The sequence below is a fragment of the Garra rufa genome, chromosome 10 (genome assembly GCF_049309525.1).
Source record: "Garra rufa chromosome 10, GarRuf1.0, whole genome shotgun sequence".
NCBI classification, from domain to species: Eukaryota; Metazoa; Chordata; class Actinopteri; order Cypriniformes; family Cyprinidae; genus Garra; species Garra rufa.
In genome coordinates this window covers 16,660,689-16,680,314 of record NC_133370.1, presented here as the reverse complement: position 1 = coordinate 16,680,314, position 19,626 = coordinate 16,660,689, and the positions used below count along the sequence as shown (strand labels likewise).

General features: G+C 37.0%; 2 protein-coding genes across 2 annotated transcripts in view; one reads left to right on the top strand and one right to left on the bottom strand.

Annotated features, from left to right (window-relative positions):
- clstn2a (calsyntenin 2a) overlaps positions 1 to 19,626 on the bottom strand; it is a 284,841-nt gene that overhangs the window by 72,467 nt on the left and 192,748 nt on the right. Inside the window, exons 5-7 of the mRNA XM_073849384.1 lie at positions 16,289 to 16,438; positions 5,514 to 5,699; positions 231 to 488 (exon numbers count right to left, since the gene is read on the bottom strand). Of these exons, the coding sequence (XP_073705485.1) occupies positions 231 to 488; positions 5,514 to 5,699; positions 16,289 to 16,438 (594 nt within the window). The remainder of the gene's footprint in view (positions 1 to 230; positions 489 to 5,513; positions 5,700 to 16,288; positions 16,439 to 19,626) is intronic.
- LOC141343754 (uncharacterized) lies at positions 1,369 to 2,074 on the top strand. The gene is made up of 2 exons (XM_073848390.1): positions 1,369 to 1,799; positions 1,891 to 2,074. The coding sequence occupies exons 1-2, from the start codon at positions 1,369 to 1,371 to the stop codon at positions 2,072 to 2,074; spliced, it is 615 nt and encodes a 204-aa protein (XP_073704491.1).

Sequence of the window (19,626 nt, the reverse complement as noted above, 5' to 3'; positions counted from 1 at the left end):
CCACTGATATCACATGGACTATTTTATTAATGTCCTTACTACACTTCTGGGCCTTGAACGTGTCAGTTGCATTGCTGTCTATACAGGGTCAGAAAGCTCTAGAATTTCACCCAAAATATCTTAATTCATGTTCCGAAGATGAACAAAGGTGCTAGAGGTTTGGCAGAATTTTCATTTTTGGGTGAACTATCCCTTTAATCAAAAATTGAGCCCCTGTTATCATAGCTCACCAGTTTTATCAGAATTACACAGCAACGTCTCCTTCTCAGCTCTCAGTCCAGGACTTGGCCCGTGCTTCATCCATGTTGCTATGGTAAACTGATCTGTCAGGTTCTGTGGCACAACCCACTCTGGGATATTGGCTGCCTGTCGTCCATCAAACCTAAAGATGAGGTCGCTGTCTCGGCCGCTGTCTGTCAGCAAGGAAGCCGTCCAATTGGTGGACGCGCTCGGCGCCGGGAGAAGGTCTGTGCTGCCCGAGGCTGCTCCTGCGGAGATAAAAGCACCGAGGTTAGTTCAGGTTACTGCAAGAGGCAGCAATGAAAAATTACAAGCTGTCCATCATAAGGAGTTAAAATCATGTTAGTTGGCCTGGCATTCAAATATACTGTGCATACAGCACACTTCAAATCAAATTAGAGATGAAAAGCAAGTAACATTTGGTTCCGAGACCCACATTCAACCCTGACTGAAATGTCATTTCTGAAAGCAAACGTCTCATTAGAAAACTTATTGCTGTCGGATGTGGCCTGGCAACTCTCTGGCACGTTAAGCTAGGGTGATCGAGTGGGTTAAAAGAGTTTGAGTATGGCTTCCTCACCAGTTGGGAAGCATTACAGTGAGGGAAAAAAAATTATTTGATCCCCTGCTGATTTTGTTAATTTGCCTACTGACAAAGAAATGATCAGTCTAAACTTTTAATGGCTTATTTGAACAGTGAGAGAAAGAATAACAACTCTAATGTAGAAAAAAGCATTTTAAAAAGTTATAAATTAATTTGCATTTTAATGACTGAAATAAGTGTTTGACCCCTTCGCAAAACGTGACTTAGTACTTGGTGGCAAAACCATTTCTGACAATCACACAGGTCAGATTTTTCTTGTAAACTCAGCAAAAAAAGAAACGTCCCTTTTTCAGGACTGTGTATTTCAACAATAATGTTGCAAAAATCCAAATAACTTTACAGATCTCTAAACAATGTTTTCCATGCAGGTTCAATTAACCATAATCAATTAATTAACATGCACCTGTGGAATGGTCGTTAAGACCTTAACAGCTTACAGAAAGTAGGCATTTAAGGTCACAGTTCTAAAAACGCAGGACACTAAAGAGACTTGTCTACCGACTGTGAAAAACACCCAAAGAAAGATGCCCAGGGTCCCTGCTCATCTGCGTGAACGTGCATTAGGCATGCTGCAGGGAAGCATGAGGACTGCTGATGTGGCTAGGGCAATAAATTGCCATGTCCGCACTGTGAGACGCCTAAGACAGCGCTACAGGGAGACAGGAAGGACAGCTGATCATCCTCGCAGTGGAAGACCATGTGTAACAACACCTGCACAGGATCGGTACATCCAAATATCACACCTGCGTGACAGGTACAGGATGGCCACAACAACTGCCCGAGTCACACCAGGAACACACAATCCCTCCATCCGTGCTCAGACTGTCCGCAATAGGCTGAGAGAGGCTGGACTGAGGGCTTGTAGGCCTGTTTTAAGGCAGGTCCTTACCAGACATCACCAGCAACAACACCACCTATGGGCACAAACCCACCTTCACTGGACCAGACAGGAGTGACAACTGCTCTTCACTGATGAGTCACGGTTTTGTCTCACCAGGGGTGATGGACGGATTCGTGTTTATCGTCGAAGGAATGAGCGTTACACCGAGGCTTGTACCCTGGAGCGGGATCGATTTGGAGGTGGGGAGTCCGTCATGGTCTGGGGCGGTATATCACATCACCATCGGACTGAGCTTGTTGTCATTGCAGGCAATCTCAATGCCTTGCGGTACAGGGAAGACATCCTCCTCCCTCATGTGGTACCCTTTGTGCATGCTCATCCGGACATGATTCTCCAGCAGGACAATGCAACCAGCCATACTGCTCGTTCTGTGCGTGAGTTTCTGCATGACAGCAATGTCAGTGTTCTGCCATGGCCAGCGAAAAGCCTGGATCTCAATCCCATTGAGCACGTCTGGGACCTGTTGGATCCCAGGGTGAGGGCTGGGGCCATTCCCCCCAGAAATGTCCAGGAACTTGCAAGTGCCTTGGTGGAAGAGTGGGGTAACATCTCACACTGCGCTGCAGGATTTCAGTCCTTCACGGCGTAGTGTGTTACCAATTGTTTTCTTGGTGACTTTGGTTCTAGTTGCCTTGAGATCATTGACAAGATCCTCCCATGTAGTTCTGGGCTAATTCCTCACCGTTCTCATGACCATTAAAACTCCACAAGATCTTACATGGAGCCCTAGACCGAGTAAGACTGACAGTTATTTTGAGTTTCTTCTATCTAAAAATAATCGCACCAACTGTTGTCACCTTCTCACCAAGCTGCTTGGCGATGATCTTGTAGCCCATTCCAGCCTTTTGTAGGTCTACAATCTTGTCTCTGACATCCTTGGACAGCTCTTTGGTCTTGGCCATAGTGGAGAGTTTAGAATCTGATTGATTGCTTCTGTGGAGAGGTGTCTTCTATACAGGTAACAAACTGAGATTAGGAACACTTCCTTTAAGAAAGTGCTCCTAATCTCAGTTTGTTACTTGTACAAAAGACACGTGGGAGCCAGAAATCTTGCTGATTGATAGGGGATCAAATACTTATTTCACTCATTAAAATGCAAACCAATTTATAACTTTTTTGAAATTTGTTTTTCTGGATTTTTTTGTTGTTATTCTGTCTCTCACTGTTCAAATAAACCTACCATTAAAATTATAGACTGATCATTTCTTTGTCAGTGGGCAAACATACAAAATCACCAGGGGATTTTCCTCACTGTATGTATATAGAAGAAACTTTGAGATTTAACAAATTGTGTTCACCGTCGCTTTGGGGACAAGTCCTAAATATGCAAGGACAGCGCCACCTATCAATCTTTGATTAGCCTCCTGTCGTCCTCCCTCCCTCCCACGCTCGCTTATGCCTCTCTCTGCGTGTTTTATTTGGGAGTACAGGAGGATATTGAATCTTTTTTCCCCACTCAGGGGTGACAGGACGGCCAGCACAGAGGTACAGAATGAGCGATGAGCAGCGGCGATGTCAGAGCAACATGTTCTCATTCCACAGCTCCACATCACTCACTTCGCCACGGGCCCAGAGAGAGACAGAAGCGAGAGAGAATATGGCAGCGCTGCTGCTTTTAAGCTATGCAATATTTATTTCTGCCAATCGATATTGGACGATAAATTCACCGCCAGTCTCCAAGTGAGCGTCTGAGCTCTTCTGAGAGAATCCATTTCCAGAAATACCGTAAAGGTACAGGTCAATGAGATTACATTACGCAAGCAATTTCTAGCGCTACATGAGTCTTAGTGGCGGCTCTTGTCATCAGACGTCCAGTCCAGAATAAACGGTCAGCGTTTCAAAGTTGCACGCTAATGGTTACACATTAGGACTTCTATAAAGTGATTTCCATAAAGCACATATTTATCTAAATTATTTAGGGGCGGTTTTAAAAAAAATATTTCATTTTTGCTCGGCAGCTTTCAGAAACACTTCAAAAATCTGCCTATTTTCAAACAATAAACACAGATTTCCGTTTACTGTACAAAGTGCTTGGGCAAAAGCGACTGACTTCAACAGGGGAAATTATTATTACTGAGAGAGAGCCAAGACGGTAAAAAGATCAACACACTTAATGCTTCACAAATCAGTCAGAGCTTTAATCACTCCACAATCGTGTGCCAGAGTGGTTCTGACTTCATAATGGCATCAGTTTCAAAGAGACTTTCATCAGATTAAAATGACTGATTTATTGAGATACATGAAAATTGTTTTATGACCCATTTTAAAATGTGTTGAACATGCAATATGTGGGACAAAATACGAGACATGGTTAGGTGAAGTGTAGGGATGAACTGATATTAAAATTCTTCCCCATTTTTATAAGCCAATAATTGTTTTCATGTTATACTCATAGACTCATAACTCACAAATGGCAGGTATTAAAATTCTATACGATTTTGCCTAAATAAATTAAGAATCAAACATAAAAACTAAAATGAATTGACTATTGCTCACTTAATGATTACTCACTCCAGAATTAAAATTTCCTGATAATTTACTTACTCCTATGTCATCAAAGATGTTCATGTCTTTCTTCAGTCGAAAAGAAATTAAGGTTTTGATGAAAACATTCCAGGATTTTTCTTCATATAGTGGACTTCAATGGGGATCAATGTGTACAAGGTCCAGATTACAGTTTCAATGCAGCTTCAAAGAACTCTACACAACCTCAGCTGAGGAATAATGGTTTTATCTAGTGAAACAATTAACCATTTTCTAAAAAAAAAAAATTAAAAGAAATAAATAAAAATGTATATACTTTTTAACCACAAATTCTCATCTTGCACTAGATCTGCGTCCATGACTTCACACATTACGTAATCACATTGGAAAGGTCACACATGACTGGAATGTGAAATGGCGGAAGTACTGACCCAGTGTTTACAAAGCAAAGTGCAAAGAAAGTCAAATGCCCTTTACAAATAAAGATAAAATAACAAATGTCAAATGATGTTGAAGTCATAGAAGTACATCACAGAGCTAGTGCAAGATGAGCATTTGTGCTTAAAAAGTATAGAAATATATTCATTTAGAAAGTGGCCGATCGTTTCGCTAGACAAGACCCTTATTCCTCATCTGGGATCATTTAGAGCTAGGATCATTTAGAGCCTTTTGAAGCTGCATTGAAACTGCAATTTGGACCTTTAACCACTGAAGTCCACTTTCCCTGTTGAAAAAAACAGCATATGCTGCTTAGGTAGGTTTTGATGCTGGGATGCTGGTTTAAGCTGGTCCTTTGCTGGTTTATGATGATCCTTAGCGGGTTTATGCTGGTCCTTAGCTGGTCACGTGCTGGTCAAGGACCAGCATAATCCAGGATTCCATAATCCAGGGTTATGGAAAAAAACCTGGAATTTTTTTCCTCAAAAACTTTCATTTTTTTCGACTGAAGACAGAAAGACATGAACATCTTGGATGACATGGAGGTGGATAAATTATCAGGAAATTTAAATTCAGGAGTGAACTTATTCTTTAAAATCTTGACCGTTACATGATGGCAAAAGTAATATAAATGTAAAAATAGTGGAAATGTACATGCAAAATTAAATATCCATTACATCGCCCAATATTGAATAATAAATTATACATTCTATACTACTGTGTATTATACTATCTCTATTCAACTGGGAACCTTTGTGAATTGAATTAAACTTATTAAGCTCAGCAAACCAACTCAAAGCAGTTCTGGACTGACTGATAAAAGATTTGTGCTGAAGTTGACCGTACCACAGAGCTTCTGCAGAGACTTCTCAGAATAGGTCTCTCTGTCACAACCCTTTCCAATATGGCTGGTCTGTAGTTCCACCATGGCTCGCACTGAAGATAAAGGGCCATCACAGGTCTCCAGGTGCATCTTGGGAAAGAGCTGCTTGCTGCCTGTTCCAGGTTCATAATCCACACGCTTGTTCCAACCTGGGAGAAAAGCACACATTAGAAACTGGAGAGCTAAATATAAATACATGATTACAGAAACAAGCATTTTTTCATGTTTCAGCCTCATGTTAAACTGGTTTAAATAATTTTTTCCCACATCAATCACCACTCCATACATAATGACAAAGCAAAAAACAGATCTGTAACAACCTTGCAAATTTATTAGAAATTAAAAACCGAAACGATTCCATTGCATAAGTATTCATACCCTTAAAAATAAAGGGGTTTGAATACTTTCAGAAAGCATTGTACTATGAATTTATTGAACCTGTTGTCTGTTATAATACTTCTGTTTCAACCTTTATTATTAATTACCCAAATTTTACCCATCACGCTTCAACACCCTTTAAAATCTCTATCACTTTGACACACAGGCCATCCGCTTTCATATCAGAGTTCTGCTATCGCTACAGCATCTGTTGTCACCGCATATCAGATTTACATCTGAGCTGTATCCTTTTTATCTTTCAGTACAAACACGAAGAGGTAAAACCAATCATGATGAAAGCTATGGTTAAAAGCAAATAGCAAGGTCAAAGGAAAAAGAATGATTTTCCTACTGACACATGTTATCCTCCTGGTCAAGGCTGGCACATCACTGTGTGCTTTAGTATAAGTTCATGCATGTTACATTACTCTGTCTTGTGCGCTTTATAAAACATGAAGCTTAGAGTAAGAATAACCCAAAAGATAAAACATCTCACTCTTCCTCGCTGGCCTTTATGGACTCTCTCTGTATAATTCAGAGAAGTGAGCGCTTTGTATTCACCTCAGCAGAGAGATATTCCCTCAGCCCGTTTCCCTAACTGAATATCTTATTACATTATTCATTGGCACTACTGTGGATAAAATGGGGCGACAGTACAGTACCACAGGCCTCCATCTCTACCTCTTTTTGAGGGAAAGGTCTTAAAAAAGTTTCTCATGAATATCTGAGGTAGCCGTTCCGCCCCAGATAAACTGAGCAGAGAAGCTTTATAGCTCACTTCAAAACGATATATGTAACAAAAAACTTTTTCAGAAAAAAACAAAAACACCTACTAAAATCTAAAACAGCAGTGGGTCTTCTTCTAATCCAGCATCACAAGGGGAAGCATGTGCAACAGGACTACGGAATAAAGCTCCGTAATGACTCATCTACTCCCTGGAGAGTGAATAATTCCCTCGATTATCCAAACACACCAAAGCCAGAGGCCAGACTCATTCTGTTCAATAGAAAGACCATTTCAGGACCTCGGGGTGACGATTAACATTAACTGCGGCATTAAACATTCATTGCTTATTCGCAAATGCCACGGACGCCAAAAAGTCGTGACAGAGCGGCGCAAGGACTGATAATGCAACTGGAATTGCTGAGTTAAAAAGAATAGACTGGGATACGCATGGAAAAATAATGGGGGAGTGGGGGGAACATGGTGCAGAAAAGGGCTACATGACAGGTGGACAGGAAATGAGTTGGCCAGGAAACTCACCTCATTTCTGTCACTGAGTTTCCATCATAAGACTGCCTTGAGATGTTCACGGATGAATGCAATGTTAATTAAGTGACTGGAAGTGGTGCGTTTGTATATTTATGGGGTTCTTCTAATTTTATGTTTGTGCTTTTTGAAATCTAATCAGGGTGTGTAGTGGAGAGTGACAGGAAAGTATTAGAGAGGAAAAAAGTGGAAAAGATTAGGATGTAATGCTGGTCAGATTCAAACCTGTGCCAAAACTTGTCAAAAAAGCCTGTTACAGTAGCTTTACAAAGTGTATGTCTGTATTAGAACCAAAGCTCTGTTTTTACATAAAATAAGAATGTTTTAAATGATTAATCAAACTATTTTAATTAAAATGTGCTGTTGATAATGTCAACATTTATTTTGTTCAGCTGCAAATTACATTGTCCTTCAAAAGCCTGGAAACACTCTAGGCAAAGTGTTTTGGAAAAATCAGAATAAATCATCATCATTTTGTGATGACTTTGTACTAAACAGGACCAAATCAAGCTCTAAAAAACATTCATTTATATTTAATCAAAAAGAAAATAATTATTTCTGATGAATGCTAGTTGCTTTAATGCACTTATGCCAGAAAATTATAAAGTTTTATGCTGATAATGGCAGAAGTAATTATTTAATCAATTTGCATAATTTTAGTCAGAGTAAAATGAACTAAAATGAATATGACATGAAAAAATATTGATCAAGTTTAAAATTAAATGTACATTTCCTGTAATGTACATTTCTTGGTTTTAGTTTTAAAAAATCATCTTTGTAGCTTATTAAAAAAAAATAAAAAAATAAAAAACACAAAATAGAAAAAGAATGCTAATAAAAAATAAATAAAGCTCATTTTCACAATCTAAATCCATCTTAACAACTTGCTTTTCCTCAATAAATAAAATTAAATACAAATAGATTAAATAAAATAATAAAGTTTATTTGTACAATCTACATTAAGAAAAATCTTAACAGCTTGCCTTTTCTTAATAAAATAAAATAAAATTAAATTAAATAATAAAAAAAGCTTTTTTTTTTCTTTTATTACTTTTTTATACTTGAACTCGGGGGTTGCATAGAATTAAGCCTGTTTCCGCCACTGAATAAAAAATAAAAAAAGGTTATTGCGACATTATCTCAGAATTCTGACTTTTTTTCTCAGAAGTGTGAAATATAAACGCAAAATTATGAATTTATTCTCAGAATTGCATGATAAACACGAAACTGCAAGTTATAATGTCAGAATTGCGAGATATGAACACAATTTCGAATTTTTTTTTCCTCAGAATTTCATGAAATACATACACAATTGCGAGAAATAAAGTCAAAATTGTTAGATAAAAACATAAATATGACTTTTGTTCTACCAAATGGAGTTTTTATCTCTCAATTCGGACTTTTTCTCTTCACTTTTTTTTTAGAATTGTGACATAAATTGCCAATTGCGAGTTATAAAGTTAAATTTTGAGAGGAAAAAAGGCTGATATGTTCTCAGAATTACAAGTTTAGATAACAATTGTGAGATTTTAAAAAAAATTGCAATTACCTTTTTTTTCGGCAGAAATGGGCTTCCATACAGAATAGATGCAGAGTAAAAATAGAAAAATAAAATAAAATAATAAAGCTTAGTTTCACAATCTACATAAAATTCCATCTTAACAACTTGCCTTTTCAAAATATAAATAAAATAAAAGTAAAGTAAAGTAAAGTAAAGTAAAGTAAAGTAAAGTAAAGTAAAGTAAAGTAAAATAAAATAAAATAAAATAAAATAAAATAAAATAAAATAAAATAAAAATAAAATAAAATAAAATAAAATAAAATAAAATAAAATAAAATTAAATAAAATAAAATTAAATTAAATAAAAGCTTATGTTCACAATCTACACCATGTTTCATCTTAACTTGCATTTCCTCTAAAACTAAACTAAACTAAACTAAAATAAAATAAAATTTGATCACATTTAGTCTGGATCTATTTTACTAATCAATGCCAAGTTCATTTTATTCCTAATAGATAAACTTGAGTCCATACATTTTTCCTTCAGTACATATCCTGTAAGTGTAGACCTGATTGGCAGTGCCAGTTTTCTATGGGTTCTGCACTCAATGAGAGATCTGTCACTCTCAGTGGAGGGCTCAGCGAGACGGGCCGCTGGACGGAGAGATGGAGAGATCAGTGTTGACAGATGGGATTTGACCAGAGACAAAGAGAGGCTGCCCAATTACACGCTTATGCAAGCGGGAAGCGTTACAACCAGAAATCCTCGCCCTTCACCTCTGCAGTGCCTGTCATGATTGTCACTCAGTCCTCACTTCCACCTCACTTCTTATGAATCACACTGACAACACAGGCCCTGCAATCTCTCAGCCAATGACTGCATATTCTCTGGGCGTGGGAGCCTGCCAGTGACTGTCAACACATCTTAAGGCCCTATCATGCTTTAGATGATACCTGCACCTGAGTGACCCTGGGACAAACTGAAGAGAGAGAAAAAGAGAATAAAGTGATGGCAATTTTTGTTTCTTTTCTTTTCTTTTTCGGCCACTGAATGAAATAAAAAAAAAAGGTTATGTACCATTACCTCACAATTCTGACTGAGAATTGCGATATAAACACAACTGCGAGTAAAAAAAAAAATCTGAATTGCACAATATAAAGTCACAATTGTGAGTTATAAAGTCAGAATTGCATAATATAAACTCACAATCATGAGTTAGAAAGTCAGAATTGACAGATAAAAACTCATAATTCCGACTTTTTTTTTCTCAGAATTGTGATATAAACTCGGTTGCGATTTATAAAGTCAAAATTGTGAGATATAAACTCACAATTGCGAGAAAAAGTCAGAATTGCGAGATATAAACTGACAATTCAGATTTTTTTTCTCAGAATTGTGTGATATAAATACACAATTGCATTTCATTTTAACAACTTGTATTTTCAAAATAAAATAAAAATAAAGAAATAAAGTCAAAATTGCAAGATTAAAACAGAATTCTGACTTTTTTTTCTCAGAATTGTGACATAAACTGGCAATTGCAAGTTATAAAGTTCAATTTTGAGAGGAAAAAAGGCTGATATGTTCTCAGAATTGCAAGTTTAGAGAGATACAAGAGATGTAAACTCACAATTCTGAGAAAAAGGTCAGAACTGTGAATTTATATCACAATTCTGACTTTAATTCTCAGAATTGTGACTTTATTTCTCAGAATTGCAAGTTTGTCTCATAATTTAACTTTAAAAAGTCAGAATTGTGAGACTAAAAAAAAAAAAAAAAAAATTGCAATTACCTTTTTTTATTCTGTGGCGGAAATGGGCTTCCATACAGAATAGATGCAGACTAAATGTGATTTAAAAAAATGCCAAAATAGCTATTCGGCTATTTGTTAATATTATCCAATGGCCTGTGCAGTTTAAGGCAGCTTGTTAAAATGAAACGTAATGTAGACTGTGAAAAAAATAAAACTACTTCAATTATAATCAGAGAAAAGAAGAAGGAGAAGAAAGGAAGAAAATATATACACTTTAAATTCAGCAGCAGCTAAATTTACATTAACTGAACATAGAATGTGTTTTTCAGTATGAACAAATATTTCTTTTTAAATATATGTATGTCTATATTCACAAGTACTTTAAAGCTTTGTCAATATTCTAAATGCAAATAATTATGCCAAGAAGTCATTGCTGACTTTGAAAACTGAGTAAGAAAGACAGAAAATGAGTGATTTGAAAGTTTTTGCGAACCCAAACTTTGTGGCTTTGTGCATGAGGCAACTCGAATTACCCTGAATCAAACAGACACGCTTTGTGAACTGTATCACTGCCAAAACCCCAACATGAAAACTGTATTGCAAAGGGTTGAGGATTTACAAGATTTGTGGCTAATACGCTTGAGTCTGACATTTTGCCTTACTAAGACTGGAAGCTGGCCTTTCATAGAATAAGTCTCTTTTTGCCATAGAGGGCTTTGTACCTCTCTAAAGGTAATAACTCATCTAAATCCATGTCACCTCACGGCAAATTCTCTTAACAAACAGGTGTAACAGACTCCCTCTAATTGGTTCAATCAGGATACTGTTCTCAGAACAGTTTTACACTCTCTGTGCTGTCACCTTGACAAGTGTGAAGGAAGGAAGACAAAATGCAGCGACGGGACGCGTGACAACGCCTGGGATTAAAGTACAAATAGCAATTAAAAACTGAGAATTTTGTAAGAGAGATGATCTGTCTTAAAGAGATAGTTCACTATTAAAAAGATCTATTCTAAGATCATTTACTCACCCTCAAACCTATGAAAAGAATAGCTGAAAGATCTACTCACCCTCAGGCTATCCAAAATGTAGATGAGCTATTTCATTAGAAGAGATTTGGAGAAATTTAGCTAGCATTGCATCACTTGCTCAGCAATGGATCCTTTGCAGTGAATGGGTGCTGATAAAAGCATCACAATAATCAAGTAATTCACACAACTCCATCAATGAACATCTTGTAAAACAAAAAGCTGTGTTTGTGACACAAATCCATCATTAAGATGTTTTTAACTTCAAACTGTTGCTTCCAGCTAAATTACAAGTCCTCTTTCCATAATAATGGTGCTCCATTAAAAAAGTAATCTTGCCTGAATCATGAAAGAAAAATGTACAAATCAAGCACCGTTTACAGGTGAAAACAATCAAAAACAGTTCTGAACAAATATGTCTGTGGATTTTTCATGTGAGAGAACAGCATCGACTTTTTCCACTGGAGGAAGCGTTATTATGGATTATAGTGCTAGAAGCAATGGTTTAAAGTTAAAATGTCTTAATGATGGATTTGTTTCTTTCGAACAAGCAGCTTTTCCCTTCACAAGATTTGTGGATTACTGCGATCCTTGAACTCATTCTGATGGCACCATTCACTGCAGAGGATCCATTGGTGTTTTCAGTAAATAGGCATTTTGGATGAGCTATTCCTTTAATTTTATTCACTGGAACGCAAACCGAGAAATGTGGAACATCTGTCATGCTACTTTTCCATACTAGGATTAATAAAGAATAAATTAGAATGGAGTAAATGTATACATAAGAAACCTAAATATATATTTAAATTAATTAAATGTTGCTTTTGGAATTTGAAAACCCCTGGTTGCAAAAGCAGAGTTAAAATTCTTTACAATTTCTTTACTTTTTGTTCCGCAGAACAAAGTCAAGAACAATATGAGGATGCATTTGCATTTTTTGTGAAAAATACCTCTATAATGCGAAGTCTTGAGATTTATCAAACAGTTGCCGAATGTTTTACAAAGTTTGACTTTTGTCACGATTGAATTAGCTGTATTGTTTCTTCTCAGAAGGACTTGGGTTTGTCTAACTCTTCCTGGCTGGAGAAAGAATAAAAGCTTCCCCCCCCCTCTTTTCACGCTCTAAACACAATTTCAGATGACAGTGATTAGGCGTCTGTCTCTGCAGCCTCTGACATCCGCTTTTTAATGGCTCAACTGAAGCCTGCGAATTGAATTCATCTGCAGATATTTTCCACGCCTCAATCGATGTGTGAAAGAAGGTAAACTGTGAAAAAAAAGAAGCTGCCTCCTCTTTTTCTCCAATTTAATGATGTTGAAAGCTATGCCTACCGACTGTTTAGAACAAATCCATTACCACAGCATATGTAAAACGTATTGGCTGGCCTTGTCATGTAAGCATAAGATATTAAAGGAATACTGGGCTCTTTCAGAGAGGTCAGTGTGAGTTTGTGTGGACGAGCTGAAGACTGAAGCTGCTGTGCAGTCCCTGTGGGAAGAGGGAGTCCACGGATATCGATCTGTCTAGTTAAGACCACTAACAGTGTATGCCACAGATGAGAGGAGAACAGAACAAGGGATCACAGAGGTCGCTGAGAACAGGCTACTCTGCTGAATCACAATACTGACCATTTCGCGGATGGAGGTTGAAGGTGGATGTACTGTAAGGCAGAGATAGAAACTCGAGTTTGCTATTTAAAGTCCCCATGAAATCAAATGTGAAGTTTTTTGGCTTTTAGTAGGAATATGTTAGCCTTAAGTTTATCTATAAGCTAGTGTGCTCCAAATGAATGACAAAACTCACATTTACAAGATTTGATGACATTACCCTTCAGATGCACTTCAGCTTCTCATCAAACGTTCTGTCCAATCAAATGCTCTCTAGAATCTGAAGCAGATCCCGCCCCTTACACTAAAAAATACACGGAAATTGGTCACTTGTTTACAGAATTTTCTGTACTGTAAATGGCATATAGTGCACTATATAGGGGATAGGGAACTATTCAGCCAGTGTAAATATGCTTTACATTGGGGAGAAAGAAGTCTGGTTTCGTGTCCAGTCTAGAGGCGCGATAGCACAGAGTGGATCATATGCGTGAACGATGCAGACCACATATCAGGCCGATTTAAATTCTACACAGAATGCCATATTTTATAGCGATATAGATAAGATTGTGACTGTCATATGCTGTCAAACTGTGGCAGCTGGTCAATAGGGGGCGCCGCCCCATCAAGTTAGTCAAGAAAGAAGATTGATTCAACATGTTAAAAATAAATTTAATGTATATTGCAAACTAATCACAAAATTGCACATTCGACTGATAGTCATGCTAGAACCTATTACAAATCAAATTTTTTGTTTGTTTGTGGCCAAATGGGTGTCTATTAGGTCTGTAGATTTTTAAAAAAGCATGTGACTTGAAGCTGAGCTCTAATTGGCTTGTTTCAGATTTTCCTCAGGGTGCCGAGCACAGCGCCCCAGACCCTTTAGATCTTAGCCAATCATCAATATTGTTTTTATATATTTTGGCCTTGTGTGATTGGACCGCTCTCGACTATCAAATATGCGCAATATTTTTTCTGAGATTAAAGTAAATTCTATTTTCTTTTAAAAAAAAAACTTTCACAAGCTGTTTAAATGAATAAAAAAATACAGATTATGCTTGGATGGAGTTTTCTTGCTAGATGCAATGTAAGTCATGCCTTTTATCGTTTTCACTGTTTGTTATTTCAAAAAGTGACTGAAACAATGCAGTTTAACCTGAGGCGATCGTCGTGTGTAGACGATTCAGTTACACAATGGACATATCTCTTTTCAAGTAAATTATGAGTCTTTATGTAAGTATTATTGTATGCACAATATTAAAATAGATAAATAATATAGTGTTACTTCTTTAAATGGACACACATTCAGTTATGTCTGACAACGTGACAACTATATTGTCAATACCATTATAACTAGGTTTAAAAACATGTATGGTCTGTAAGTTTTTAGTATTTACAGTTTTTGCATAACAGTTAACACTTATTATATTGGGCTTTATTATATGAAAATGAATTTATATGCACTTTTTTTTACTACAAGTCAATTTATTTTCATAGTCTTTAAACTGAGATCTATCCTTTGGCTCCCTATGGCTTTTATCTATGAATCACATTAATATAAATGGCTAATATTTTTTTGAATGATTACAAATGCTTAATGATTATTTTACTGATAATAGACCCAAACTCAAATTCACTGATTCTGTATCTTATTTCATGCTGTCATGCTAATCAGCCCAAGCTGAGATATAAACTAAATGCTATATGCTATTTTTAAAAAAAGGGGGTGGGACTGCTTCATATGTCCCACCCTATCTTCCTGTTTCAGTTTAAATTATGTCAACACAAAGCAAATGGTGGGACATATCAAGCAGTTTTATCCATTTTTTTAAATAGCCAATAGCGCTTTTTTTTCTATTAGCTTGGGCCAAAGCTAGGTAAGCTCAGGTAAGTCGCATCTGACACGTACGACAGTCACAATCTCATCCATATTGCTATAAAATATAACATTCTGTGTTGAATTTAAATGGGTCCGATACATTTTGTGGTCTCTGAACTGGAGCATACTGTGTGTGCTGTGGCGGTTCTCTTGACCACACGAAACCAGACTTCTTTCGCCCCAGTGGAAAGCATATTAACATTGTCTATTTACACTATGTGCCATTCACCAAACAGAAAATACTAATTTCTATGAACAATTTCTATGACCAATTTCTGCTGTAGCTTCAGCATCTATTGATAGTGTAGGGGGCAGGACTTTTCACCTTTCTAAAGAGCATTAGACTGGAGAGAAAGTTTGATGAGATGCTACAGTGAAGGGTGATCCATATTGGGAGAAGTAAGAGACTGTAGTTGAATGCTTATATCTTGTAAATGCAAAATTTGTCATTGTTTTGAAACAATCCAAAACATTTCTATTTTGATTTCATGGGGACTTTAAGTCATTATTCACCAAAAATTCTAACATCCACCCAAATTCTTTTTGGAATGTTCATGAGAAGTAGTGATGTCTGATTTGTTAACTATTGAATAAAATCTTTTGAATGAATCATGTCAAGTCTTTGGATAATTCTCAAGTCAGTTTAATAATTACTAATCTGTCTTGCCTTTTTTTATCTGGCCAAAAACAGATAAAACATTCTTTAAAATATCTGCTTTTGTGTTACGAAGAAGAACATAAGTCCTACACTTTTAGAATGATGAAATGATGACAGAATGTTAATTTTTGGGTGAACGATAGTTTTAAAGTAAAAAGGCTGACTTGAGATTCGAAAGGAGCTCTTGGAGATTAGAGAATCTCTTTTTCTATTCTATCTATTCTATTTTTAACTCCTCCTGTGAAATTTGCAGCCATTTACTTTTATATTCCACAATGGTGCTTCTTGTAGGAAAAGACCATTTTCTAGTAACTTCCCAGCAGTTTTTCTATTAAATAATATGGTTCAAAATAAAAATGCAATTAGCTGACATGGCTTTGAAAGAACTAAAGAAAGTCAATCATTTCTGGAGAAAGCCATCTTTTAGCATTCCCATTTATCTCAATGGAAAGCCATCTTTTAGCATTCCCATTTATCTCAATGGTAGTTGCTTAACTGTCACAGTATAAATTAAAATGTCTTTTTTTCCATACAGCCACAATTTCCTGAGCTATAAGCGGTGAAAAAAGAATTCCAATAAACACCTACCTTACTATAACAAAATAGCAGCAATACATACAAAATTAGTAAAAGTTGAGGTAACATAATGTGAAGTATCCACTGACCTTGCCAGCCAGGCTTGCACACTGGTTTGATGTCAATGTGAACCGGAACGCTTTCAGTCGCCCTTTTCTGGCCACAATCGTAAGCGGTCACCATGATTTTGTAGTGCTGCTGTTTGTCATAGCTCAGCCGCTCCGTGTTCCTGATATTGCCTGAAGAGAAGAGAAAAATGTAAGAGAAAAAAAACAAGCCCATTACATATGAGAGAATTTGCAAAATAAAATTAAAGACACACTAAGTGGAACGAGGAAAGTAAAACTTAAGAGAGCAGTTTGTAATTGTTGCAGCTGCCAGACTAAGACACTACACCAACATATGCTTTAAAACAATAATTAAGCTCCCTTACACTGTCTCTGGCCAAATGTTTTCAATCACAAAAGTAATTTCAACAGTGTAAGTGCCCCTGTTTCAGCAATTACGGATTATATCTGCAAGACTGTTCCTAGTGCTGCTAATTAGGATAAAGACAATTACATCTAATCTCTGTATTTTGCATTTCACAAGGCATTATAGTGGTTTATTATCTGCATTCATGGCTAATAAAATATTGTAGGTAGGACATATGGCTAATAAAACTACAAATGTTGAATTTTGTACTTTGAATATATATTTGCTCAGAATACAGAGCTCAGCAGTAACCACCGTCTGTTCTGCTATGGAGAAAGCAAATGGGATTTGCATTTCTGGTGTTATTAAAAATTTTATACACCTTCTCTACAAAACCATTCCAACTTTTATGGGTGCTGATTAAAAATCAATGAAAACTGCTTTATAATGTACACTGTCATTCTAAAGACTGGGATCTGTATTACTTTTTAATGTTTTAAATCTCTTATCCTCACCAAGGCTGCATTTATGTGATCAAAAATACAATAAAACTGTAACATTGTGAAATTAAAAATATATTACATGTAATTTATTCCCATTTATAGCAGAGCTAAAGTTTAGAAGACATTTCTCCAGTTTTTAGCGTCACATGATCCTTCAGAAATCATTTAAATTTACTGATTTGGTACATAACACACATTTATTGTTATATCATCAATGTTGAAAGAGTTGCTGCTTAATATCTTTGTGAAAACCAGGATACTTTTTGCAGGTTTCAGGATGAATAGAAAGTTCACATGGTGAGAAAACCTCTTGACCAACTCTTGATCAGTTTTTAATTAAAACACTATGCTTTGGATCACGCACTGAGCAGAAAAAAAACACCCACGACTATAGTGCTGATGCACAAACAAACATGGTATATACTTAGAAACTAGTTCTGCTTCCACTAAGCAAGATGTACTTTCTGTCAGTCAAGACATATATAACATAATCAATAATTACAAACACGGACCCTCTGCACAGACACGATGTACAGACTGACATTGTAGTGTGAGTCATTCTTTACATCAGCTAAGAGCTAAAGGTACATTCTGACTTTCTAACCTCTGGCGAAAAGCCAGAACATGCTCTAAAAGCTTTTTTAGTGATGAGTGTTCTTCCTGGTCAGCAGCTCGAGAAGTGCCAGACTGGTTGAAAAAAGTCAGCCAACCACAGAGTTTATACTTGCAGAGCTCCAGGTTAAAGAACCATAATGACATGGATCCTCTACCTGCTACCTGTCATTGGCGTAATGCATGCTTTTTGTCAAAGAACTGATGTGTGTAATTTAGCATTTAGCGCCCACAGTTGCTATAGTCAGCTTTGAGGTTGATGTTTGGTGTATGGTGACCAGTCTGAATGCACTCTATGGTGACAGAGTTCATATGAGGCTGAACTAGCAGCTAGTGATTTGATGCTCTCACACGTCCGTGGGTCTGTGGTTATTTTTACCTGCTGGCTGCATTTCAATGAGACCAGCCGTGCTGTCAAGGAGACAGCAATGAGGAATAGAGGTCAGTCGCTCTGGGCTCCCAGACCAAGTCTGCACCAATCCTCAGAGCCACAAAGCTAAAGTGTGGCTTGAAAAACCCTCAAAGCCATACTTCAACAAACACAGGTATGTAGGAGGAGAGAGGAGGTGTGTGTGCGTGTGTGTGTAAGAAAGCCAGTTCAGTTGTTAGAGCTGATTACGGCAACTAATGTCAGGCGGCGTGATTAAAAGCAGGGGAGTTTTAAAAGGAATAGTTCTCCACCAGTGAGTTATCAATAGGCCACTGTCTGTGCGGCACAGATAAAACCAAGAGTATGACAACATAATACAAGACAAAGTAGGTGAGACGGTGAATGCAAGTGTGTGAGACCCTCAACTCGCCAATGATTCTGCATTCTTTTTTTTTTGAGGGGGCACAAACGGCTGTCCTTGGCTTACTTGAGGGCGCTTCACATTTAAAATAATTAACCCTGGGTAAGCAGGGTTTCTGGGTTAGCTTGCTTCATGTTTCACACTGCTTATAATTTACTCAGGGTTAAAGGGATAGTTCACCCAAAAATTATGTCATTAATTAGTCACCCTCATGTCGTTCCAGACCCATAAGACTTATCTTTGGAAGACAAATTTGTTTATTTTTGATGAAATCTGAGAGCTTTCTAAACCTGCATAGACAGCAATGAGACTAACATATTCAAGGCCCAAAAATGTAGTAAGGACACTGTTAAAATAGTCCATGTGACGCTACTAGAATACTTTTTGTGCACAAAGAAAAAAATAACAACTTTATTCAACAATTTCTTATCTTCTGTGTCAGTCTCCGCAGTGCGTTGAGAGTACCATGACACATTTAAAATTGTTGAATAAAACTTGTGCAAAAAACGATTTCCTTACTACCTTTTTGGGCCTTGAATGTGTCAGTTGTGTTGCTGTATATGCAGGGTCAGAAAGCTCTCGGATTTCATCAACATTATCTTAACTTGTGTTCCGAAGATGAACGAAAGCCAACATGTGGGTAAGTAATTAATGACAGAATTTTCATTTTTGGGTGAATTAGCCCTTTACCAATTAATCCTAGGTATTCATAAGCTGACGTTTCACACTGTACATGCCTAAACCCTGGGTTTACGTTCTTATTTGCATATTTTGGTGTGCAAATGCAGAATGCGACTTGTTTATATAATGGGTCTAGCATTAAAGCCTTGTATTATATATTGCAGACTGTAATAAGTTTTTCCTGAATGGACTTTTTGGACTATAAACGTAAGAATGAACAAGCTGATCTCAAACGTACCTGTGGGAACTTTTTCGCAAGACGCGGAATATGTACCACTATGTACGTTTCGTGACATTTTCAATGTGTAATGTCCACTGAGTGGCGCTAAAAAGTGTTTTATGTGACGTTGGTTTTGTACGCGTCACCACAGTTCTGACTTAAAATGTAATTTGAGTGGCACTATAATTCTAATGTGCCATGACCCT

What these genes read in the sequence shown, in the direction of transcription:
- LOC141343754 (XM_073848390.1), top strand. Translation starts at nt 1,369, where the DNA reads ATGCCCAGGGTCCCTGCTCATCTGCGTGAACGTGCATTAGGCATGCTG. An exon ending in CACTGGACCAGACAGGAGTG is followed by an intron (nt 1,800 to 1,890) that starts ACAACTGCTCTT and finishes GAGCGTTACACC; the next exon opens with GAGGCTTGTACCCTGGAGCG.